The following is a 10,463-nucleotide window of genomic DNA, read 5'->3' as shown; positions in this document are numbered from 1 at the left end:
AGCACTTTAACTAGTTTTAACAGTTTCTTATGGTAACTATCTCCATAATTCTCTAAAAAATAATAAAAAGCTTATCCTACTATTTCTTAATTTATCAGCTTTAAACCTCTTGCTATGGAAGATAAGGGTTTAATACTTCTTACACCATCCTTTTTATGGTTATATCGCTCTTTTTTTTATTAAATCAATAAGGTATGCATCATTATAATGCAAATATTGTCCACTGCCAAATCAAATAGTGTACTACCGGCACAGTTCCTGTCTTGTATAGATTTCGTTTTTTTCCCCAGGAGTCTCTAATTACCTTTCCCTCTTCTCTGGCCCCTCCTGATTCTTTTTACTTGGACCTCAGGTGAGAATTGGGTTAATGGTGATTCTTGGTTCAGGGCATAATTTCAATATTGGTTCATGGAAGACCTCAAGGGCATATCCTCTCATCTATTCTTGAATAAGATATAGATATAGTTCTCCATTTATTTGTATTCAATTAAGTTCCCTTTTATTCCCAGGGCCTTCCATCTTTCTCCAGTCAAGACTGCTTACATTTTAAATGAACTGAATAAATAGTCTCTAACAGAATAAAGAAAAAACAATTTTGACAAATTTGCAAACTTTCACTTTTAAGCTCTCATAAATAATTAGGTCTATTTTCTAATATTTTTGGCTAACTAAAAACAATAAAAGAGAATTCTAAGTGTGACAAAAATGAATGTTTTAAAAAGTGGAGAAACACCACATGTTTTCAAGAGATAAGGTTTACGGTGACACAGTCTGTTTTACGTAAGCACATCCCACTTTGCAGAGAGCAACACCTGGAAGAAAACAGGACTAACAATTATTAAATATTTATTAATTTCTGAGAAGAGAAAGTTATCTTATTTCATCCTCCAACAATTTTATATATTATTTGCTTCCTTTATAAACGAGTAAATTGCAGGGTTAAATAACCCTCCCAGGTTCACACAGTTAGTGGTGGAAGCAAAAGCAAGCACAGGTCTGACTCCAAAGCTCATATTCTCCCCACTCTAGCCTGCTTTCTGGTCTGTCCTCACTAAACCTTCGTGGCTGTGTTTGTTTTTTCTCTTAGTGGACGAATGTTCATCTGACTACACAATTGTGCTTCCCGTGATTGGGGCCATCGTGCTTGGTATCTTCGCCGTGGGTTTGATTGTCTATGGAATCCGCTTAAGGCGTGAATCTTCTGGATACCAGAGAATCTAACTGGTGCCCCGAGGGAAAAGAAAAAGGTGGAGTTTAGAGAATTCTTTCATTGTTTCCAGGATGTTGAAGACTTCCCTTGGAGTGTGGGTCCTTCCAACCATGTAAACCACTATCTTTCACAAAAACCAAATTTCTGACGTAAGTTCAAGCAGTACATCAATTTCAAAATATTTTTTGTTCATTTTATGAAAGATCTAGTGAGATGTTTAAGAATATTTTCTAGTTTCCTTGAAAATATTTTAACCAAAGTCAACATTTGAGATACATTAAATTAACATAATGTATGTAAAGTGGTATATGCTCCATATTATAAACCAAAGCATCAATTGTAATTAATGTTACCTGTGTTCACATTGGGGATTTTATTTTATCCTTGATCTTTTCCACTTTTAAAAATGCTTCTGCTTTGCCAGTAAAATGTATTTTCAGTGCTTTTACTATCCATGTTTTGTAAGATGTATGTGTCTGTCAATTGACCTACCTCCTTTTCCACTTTAAATGTTTTCTAAAAATCGTCAAAAAGAACAACATATCATAGGTTGTCTAGATATTTGATGTGACACCAAGAGGAATAGATCAGCTTGTATTTTTATCTTGATGACTCCTCCAGAATCACTAAAACTAAGAATTAGATGGCTACAGACAACAGAATTAAATAATAAGCAAGAAACAATAATAATGGCCTTTCACTATTGAACACATATGTGTCAGACACTAGGCTAAGCAGTTTATGTACATCTCATTTAATTTTCACAACTTACATGTGAGTAAACTCAGACTTAAAGAAATTAATCACTTAAATGTCACCCAGCTAACAAGTGGCAGAGCCTGAATTTGACTTCCTGTTGGTCTGGTACCAAGGTCTCTGGTCTTTTCACTACACCAAATTGCCTACAAGAACAATGACAATAAGTGCTGCCTGAAGCCTCATACTGGCATATGCTCCCTTTTACAGAGGAAATTATTTTGTCCAGAATCACGAGAGATTATGGTACATGAAAGGAGGGTTTGATGGGAAATAAAATAGCCTATCTTTAATGAAGTTCTCTACTCCCTCGAAGAAAACTGAGAGGCTCTGTAAAACATTCGTTTCTCATTTTTATGGGATTGTTAAGCTGTGAGTCTAAGGATAAAGGAATGGAGTAAATTTCTCAAGGCATTTTTTATTTCTTTGAAAGAGAAATTGAACCGCTAACCAACTTTTCTTTCTTGAATGTAGATCCCCCTCTTGTGGTAACTTGCTTCTTCTGCAGTTTTATGGCCACGTTTTCACTCTAGTTCACGTTTTTCTGTAGAGCAGCCAAGAATTTTATTCCTCCTTGTTTTTACTACCAAAGAAATGTTAACAGAAAAGACCACACACCCCTAGCATTCGTTAGGAAAGGAATAATTCAAGTCACCCTGGAGAACATATTCACTTTCCTGACTTGTTCTCTTATGACTCAGTGGGGTTGGCAAGGACCTGCCTTTAGTCTTAATAGAATATTGAATTGTATTAAAAGTTTTTGTAATAAAAACTTACTTTGGAGATTTATGTCATTCGTTCCTTATAATTCGGTTTTTGTGCTATTAAAAATTTTGTTTACAACCTTAGTGGAGGTTGTTGCTTGAATCAGTAAGTTAAATCGTCTTCCTAGAAATAATTTATTTTGTTCTATTCTCCACTGCCACATTATTACTAGGTAGGAAGACCTATTTGAGAGAAACTGAAATTCTGAGAAGATAAACCATATTAAAGTTATAAATTAAATTTCTCAACTCTCAGCCCAGACTACCTGACTGGATTACTGGTTTATTTAAGTGCTGCCACAATTACCCATTCATTCATTCATCCAACCAACATCGATTAAGGACTTCCTAAACGCCAGACAGTCTGGTAGGGGCTGAGATAGATCAGAAGAGGTCCTGTGTTAGTTATCTATAGCTGTGTAACAAATTGTCCTGAAACATAGCAGCTTAAAACAACATTTATTATCTCACACAGTCTCTGAGGGTCAGAAATCTGGGAGCAGCTTAGCTGGGTGGCTCTGGCTCAGGGTCTCTCACCAGGTGGCAGTTCGGCTGTTAGCCAGAGCTGCAGTCATCTGAAGGTTCAAATGGGGCTGAAGATTCTACTTCCAAGTTCACACCATGTGGCATATCCAAAGGAATGCTCACGACATGGCAACTGGCTTTCCCCAGAGCAAGTGACCCAAGAGAGAGAGACGACCACCTAATCACAGAAGTGACATGCCATCACTTCTGCTGTATCCTGTTGGTCACATTGACCATGCCTGGTACAATGTAGGAGTGAAGACCAGGAGAGGTAGAAATCAAGGGGGGCTGTCTTGGATGCTGTCTACCCCACGTCCACTGTCAAGGTAGAATTACTGGTTTACTTCTGGGGGGAAACTCGGGTATAGAAATTCCAGTGCATACACAAAGAAAAGTGGTTTAATAGGAACCTATACAAAAGGTAATGGGAGCAGGGCTGATTCCAGCCTGCTTCCACCTCTGCCCCAGATGTAGCACACCCCCAGGAGAACAGCCTCTCAAGCCCTGGCACTGACAGTCTATGGACCAGCCACTGCTCAGGCTGACTTGCCTTTCTACGAAGGCTAGTTGTTGGCCCATGCTCTGTAATATTCATTTATAGCTTTGCCCCAGGAACTTGTCAACTCTCCTGTCCTCTGTCATAATGTAATCCAAAGTGATCTGGACCGCACAGACATCCCATGGAATATCATTGAACCACTACATTGATGACATCATGCTAATTATACAGGACAAGCATGGAGCAATTATTATGCTGGACGCCTTGGTTAAACACATGTGTTCCAGGAGGTATGAAGATTCAGGGACTGACTACTTCATTGAAGTATTTAAGGACGCAGAGGATCAAGGACATGCCAGAATATCCCCTCCAAAATAAAATACAGATGTCTTTCATCTTGCAACCTTTCCACAAAGAAGGAAACACAGAGCCAGTTGGGCCTCTTTGGGTTCTGGTGACAACATTCTACAGCTAGGAAAATTCCTCTGGTCCATTTACCAGGTGACATAGAAAGCAATAAGTTTTGAGTGGGGCCAGATCAGGAAAGGGCAGTACAGCAACTCCAGGCCACGATGCAATCAGCCCTGCTGCTTGAGCCAGACACTCAGACAGACCTTACGGTGTTGGAGGTTTCAGCAGTGAGCAAAGGTACAGCACGAAATTTTTGGCAAACTCTAGTGGGAGAATCATAACAGGCCCTGGGCATTCGGGAGCAAGGCCACGGCCATGCCATTTGCATCAGAGAAATATATACCCTTTGAGAAACAGCTCTTGGCATGTTACTGGGCCCTGGAACACTTGACCTTGGGACACTAAGTGACCATATATCCGGAATTGACCATTTTTGAGCTGGATTCTGTCAAATCCACTAAGTAATAAAGCTGGATGGGTCTAACAGTAATCAATTGCAAGATGGAAATGGTACATCCAGGATCAAGCCCAAGCAGGTTCAGAAAGCATGTATAGGTAAGAGAATCTCTTTGTTTTAGGAAATACACATTAAAGTAGTTAGGAGTAAAAAGGGCATCATGTCTGCAACTTACTTGCAAATGGTTCAGAAAAAAAAGTATGAGTATATGAGTGTGTGTGTGTGTGTGTGTGTGTGTGTGTGTGTGTACATGGAGAACAAAAGATAAAGCAAATGTGGTAAAATATAAACACTTGGGATTTATAGGTGAAGGGTACTATTCTTGTAGCTTTTCTGTAAGTCTGAAGTTATGTCAAAACAAATCCAAAGTATGTAAAAGGGTGTATAATAAAAAGCTGTCACTATCCTGCTATCCTGTCCCTGTCTTGGAGCCAACAACTTTTCTTTCCCAGAGGCTATTGCTACATACATAAGCATGTATGTTTTTTCTTTCTCCTATTCTTACACAAATGATAGAATAATCACAGTTCTGCACATTGCTTTTGTCACTCATCAATGAATCTTAATATATGAGTACATATAGTGCTGTCTCATTCTTTTTTTAGTGGCTGCATAGTAATCCATTAAATGTAACCCATACATTTATTTAACCAGTCTCTTTTAATTAGTTTGTTATTTCCAACAATGAAACAATGTTTCCTTAATAGACATCATTTCAAATATCTGTGAGTATATCTTGGGTGATTTCTAAGAAATAGCTTTGCTAGTTTCAAAAGTTTGTGAATTTGCAATTTTGATAACTATTACCAAAGTACTCTGCATAATGGTTGTACCAATTTTCACTCAATAACGGTAACACTCTCATGCCCCTAATTACAGTGTTATTAAACGTTTGATATATGCTAATGTGACAGGTGAAACATGGTATATCATTATAGTTTTTTTTTTTTTTTAATAAATTTATTTTATTTATTTTTAGCTGCATTGGGTCTTCATTGCTGCACGCGGGCTTTCTCTAGTTGCGGCGAGCGGGGGCTACTCTTCGTTGCGGTGTGCGGGCTTCTCAATGCGATGGCTTCTCTTGTTGCGGAGCATGGGCTCTAGGCGTGTGGGCTTCAGTAGTTGTGGCGTGAGGGCTCAGCAGTTGTGGCTCACGGGCTCTAGAGCGCTGGCTCAGTAGTTGTGGTGCACGGGCTTAGTTGCTCCGTGGCATGTGGGATCTTCCCAGACCAGGGCTCGAACCCGTGTCCCCTGCATTGGCAGGCAGACTCTCAACCACTGCGCCACCAGGGAAGCCCTATAGTTTTAATTTGTATTTCTTTGATTTGTAATAAGGTCAAGTGCCTTTTACATTTATTTACATTTCCTATTCTGTGAACTCCTCATATTCTTTTTTTTTTCTTTATACCTGTTAGTTTCCCCCTTAGCTTTATTGAGGTATAACTGACAAACAAAATTGTATATATTTAACATGTACAATGTGATGAGTTGGTATATCTATACATTGTGAAATTATTACCACAGTCAGGTGATGAGAATACTTAAGATCTACTCTCTTAACAAATGTCAAATATACAATACAGTATCATAATTAGAGTCACCATGCTATACATTAGATCCCCAGAACTTATTCATCTTATAACTGAAACTTTGTTCCCTTTGACCAGCATGTCCCCTTTTTCTCCCACCCCTCAGCTCCTGGTAACCACCATTTTACTCTCTGTTTCTATATATTTGACTTTTTTTTTTTAATTCCAAATATAAGTGAGATCATATAGTATTTATCTTTATCTGGCTCATTTCACTTAGCATAATGTCCTCCAGGTTCATCCACATTGTTGCAAATGGCAGGATTTCTTTCTCATGGTTGAATTATATTCCACTGTGGTGTGTTTGTGTGTGTATAGTCTTCATTCATTCATTCAGTCAACAGATACTTATGTTGTTTCCATATCTTGGCTTCTGTGAATAATGCTGCAATAAAGGTGGTAATGCATATATCTCTTCAAGATACTGATTTTGTTTCCTTCAGATATATGTCCAGAAGTGGGATTGCTGAATCATATGGTAGTTCTATTTTTAATTTTCTGAGGACTCTGAATAATGATGCTTTCTATAATGACTGTCCAATTTACATTCCCACCAACAGTGTACAAGGGTTCCCTTTTCTCCACATCCTCACCAACACTTGTTATCTTTTGTCTTTTTGATAATAGCCATCCTAACAGGTGATATCTCATCGTGGTTTTGATTTGCATTTCCCTGATGACTGGTGGTGTTGAGCACCTTTTCATGTAGGTGTTGGCTGTTTGTATGTCTTCTTTGGGAAAATGTCTATTTGGGTCCTTTGCCCATTTTTAATTGGATTATTTGTTTTTTGCTATTGAGTTGTATAAAGTCTCTCTACATTTTAGATATTAACCCCTTGTCAGACGTATGGTTTGTAAATATTTTCTCCTATTCAGCAGATTCCCTTTTCATTTGTTAATTGTTTCCTTTGCTGATGAAGCTTTTTAGCTTGATGTTGTCCCAACTTTATTTTTGCTTTTTTTGCCTTTGCTTTTGGTGTCATATCTAAAAAATAAAAAACCAATGTCAAGAAGCATTTTCCCTATGTTTTCTAGTGGTGTAAGGCAGGGTCCAGTTTCATTCTTTCGTATGTGGATGTCCAGTTTTCCCAACAGTACTTATTGAAGGGACTATTCTTTCTCCATTGGGTGCACTTGGCACCCTTGTCAAAGCTTAGTTGATCATATATGCGTGGGTTTACTTCTGGGCTCTCTATTCTGTTCCCTTGGTCTCTTCATATTCTTTGAAGCTTTTCTCTTGCATTATAGATCTTTTTTCTTATTGATTTGTAGGAGTTATTTATATATGAAGGAAAGTAGACCTTCATCTGTGATAAGAGTTATAAAATTATTCCTAGTTTACTTTTTTTCTATATATATGTTTAGTTGTGCAGATTTTCAAAAAAAATTATGTAGTTGAATTTATCAATTCTTCTGTTATAGTTTCTGAGTATTGTGTTACACTTAGAAAAACCTTTCCTTCTTTAAGATATCCTATGATATATTCTAGCACTCTTATGATTTCATCTTTTATATTTAATCTTTTATCCATTTGGAACTTATTTTGGTGTTAGGTATGAGGAGTGAGTAGGGATTCAACTTTTTTTCCCCCCATAGGGCTTGCCACTTGTCCCAATACCACTCTTAAATTATTGAGTCTTAAAATCTAGAATGAATGTTGAATTTTATCAGACCTATTAAGCATCTATTAACATGATACAATTTTTTCTCTTTTAAACTATTAATAAAATTAGTTATATTAATATTGAATCTTCTTACATTTCTGTAATAAACCTTAATCATGGTGTATTACTCTTTCCATATGCTACCAGATAATTTAGTTAGTAATATACTTGGGATTTTTCCATTAATATTCATAAGTGAAGAAATTGGACTATAGTTTTGTGTGTGTGTGTGTGTGTGTGTGTGTGCTATCTTTGTTAGATTTTGGTGCCAATGTTATGCTCACCTCATAAGATTTTGGAGGACTTCCAATTTTTTCTGTGCTCTGGGTCAGAATTACTAGCATTGGGGTCAACTACTATTTACCATTTTGGTGGAGTTTCCTTGTGAAACAAGGTGAGTCACATGCTTTGGGGATGGAGGTGAAGGTGGAAATGAAGGCAGTAGGAACGATAGGTCTTTGATAATATTCTCTTGTTCTTCTGTGGTAATGGTTTAATTAGATTTTCTATCTCAGGGTCTATTTGGGTAAACTGTATTTTCTTATCTTGAACAGCATCCATTTCATCCAGGTTTTCAAAGTTTATTTGCTTAAAGTTGAGCAAAATAGTCTCTTACAAATTTATAATTTTTTTCTATACCTGCACCTTTTCCCCACTTACCTTTTTTTTTCTTTTTAATCATAGCAAGTGTGCATTTCTCCCCTTTACTTCTGATTAGATTAGTTAACTATTTTTTTTTTATTGACTTATTTTCTGAACTTCTGGACTTAGTGCTTCGATATTAGTTTTCTTAATTCATTTATTTTTTTTTTAATCTTTACTGCTTTCTTTATTATGCTTTATTTATGTATTTTTTTCTAACCCTTAAATTGGATGATTAATTTACGTTCACTATAATTCTCCTATAAGCCCGGCTTTAGTTAAATCAAATAAGCATATATATGTAGTGTTTTCAGTACTTTTGTTTTCTAGATATTTTGCAATTCGGTTTTGACTTCCTCTTTTCCTCAACAGTCCGTTAAAACACTTTTTTAAAAGCTCAGGGTGGTTTTAAATTTTAAGTTTAATTTTAGTTATTTATTTTATCCATTCTTGAGATCACTAGAGAATTTTATCTTGCTCTCCACCCCATTTGACTTTTTCCCCATGACTCTGCCTCGCCCACTTCCTTGCGGCTTTAATAATAATGGTCAGGAGCAGTGTTCCAGAACGAAGGAACGCCGAGGGCCAAGGGAAGAAACAGCGATCCGAGTCCAAGGAAGGCTGAGGACATAACCGACCCCTCCTCCGGTTGGCGCAAGGGGCGGAGGGAGCGGCGACCGCGCCCCCGCGGCACGCGTACCGACTGGCCAATCGCCGCCACCCAAGCCCTGCTCTGTTCTTTGATTGTTTTGGTGGAGACGCCCCCACCGCCCTTCGGTTCGCCTATTGCTTGGCTCTGACCTGGACGGTGGCCGGCGGAGGACAACAGGCTAGCAGAGCGGAGGCAAGGTTTTGCAGTGAGTGGGACACAGCTGCTGTGTCTAAGCGTCGGAGAGTGACGGGGCTGCCCGGACATGGCGGCGGCCTCTGCGTTGTCGGTCCTGCTGGTGGCGGCGGAGAGGAACCGATGGCAGCGAGTCCCGAGTTCGCTGCTGCCGCCGAGGTAACGGCGGGTGGAGGGGCGGTGGATCAGTGTCGGGGCCGGGGGTGAATGGATTCGTGCGGCGTGTGAGAGGCGCGGAGGGACCGACGGTAGAGGGGGAGGAGGGGAGGACGGAAGAAAAACTCCAGCCCGGTCCGGGGGAGGTTCTGCTTTCAGTCTCGGCATCGGGAGGGAGACACACACTTTCTTCTCCCTTCCACACATCCAGCCTTCAGCATTCTGCCCATTTTTGTGGAGTGGGGGAGGGGTGGAGCTGGGCCTGCCGTCTCCATGCTCCCCTCGCCATAGGGGCAAGAATAACGCTTGTACAGCTCCTAGCCATTAACACTGTGTTTTCACTGCATTCCCTCCTTGTGGAGCGTTGTTATGATCCCGCTTCTGGCGAAGTCCGAAGGGGTCAAAGACTTGCCCTAGTTTACACTGGTGGTAAGAAATGGCGCCAGGATGCTAAAGACTCTTGGAGTTCTTTCCCTTTGCTGAAATGAATCAAGTTAACAAAAGCAAATTTGTCTCCGGAGACCTGAGAGGTTTTGTCAACAGCTTTGTACACACATTTGAACAAAGCTATCAGATGACTCACTCTAACTAACCTGACTCCAGATCAGTTTCAGATTTTAAGCTTCCGAGACGATTACTGGCAGTGAAGACACCTTCAGGTTTCCAGGTAGCAAGCTTCTTTAGCTTCCTTTGCCTTCTCTTCCCTCCTCCTCCATCATTCTGGAAACATAGTATATAGCTTAGTGCTGAAGGGCACAGACTCTGCACTCAGAAGGCAGGGGTCTCAGCTTTGCTACTCTGGGTGTGTGAGTAACCTTGAGAAAGTTACTTATTATCCTCAGTGCTTCAATTTCTTTACCTAGGAGGAGGTGATGATACTATCGCTAGAAGAGATAATACTAGTGCCTTAGACTGTGTGAATTAAATGAATTAATGTTAATGTAAA

General features: G+C 39.2%; 1 protein-coding gene across 3 annotated transcripts in view; it reads left to right on the top strand.

The window, feature by feature from the left end:
* The first annotated feature begins 9,297 nt into the window (after window positions 1-9,297).
* The window catches only part of MCCC1 (methylcrotonyl-CoA carboxylase subunit 1), a 62,763-nt gene continuing 61,597 nt past the window's right edge, over window positions 9,298-10,463 (top strand). For 2 of the 3 annotated variants that reach the window (XM_059920597.1, XM_059920596.1), the window contains exon 1: window positions 9,431-9,520. Coding sequence is in view for 1 of the 3 variants with exons in the window: in XM_059920595.1 (XP_059776578.1) it covers window positions 9,432-9,520 (89 nt within the window). In the remaining 2 variants the exon portion in view is untranslated. Of the gene's footprint in view, window positions 9,521-10,463 lie in introns of all 3 variants that reach the window. The other variant, XM_059920595.1, reaches the window with a different exon arrangement.

The sequence above is a fragment of the Balaenoptera ricei genome, chromosome 4 (genome assembly GCF_028023285.1).
Source record: "Balaenoptera ricei isolate mBalRic1 chromosome 4, mBalRic1.hap2, whole genome shotgun sequence".
Lineage (NCBI taxonomy): Eukaryota > Metazoa > Chordata > Mammalia > Artiodactyla > Balaenopteridae > Balaenoptera > Balaenoptera ricei.
This window is presented reverse-complemented; position numbering and strand designations above follow the sequence as displayed.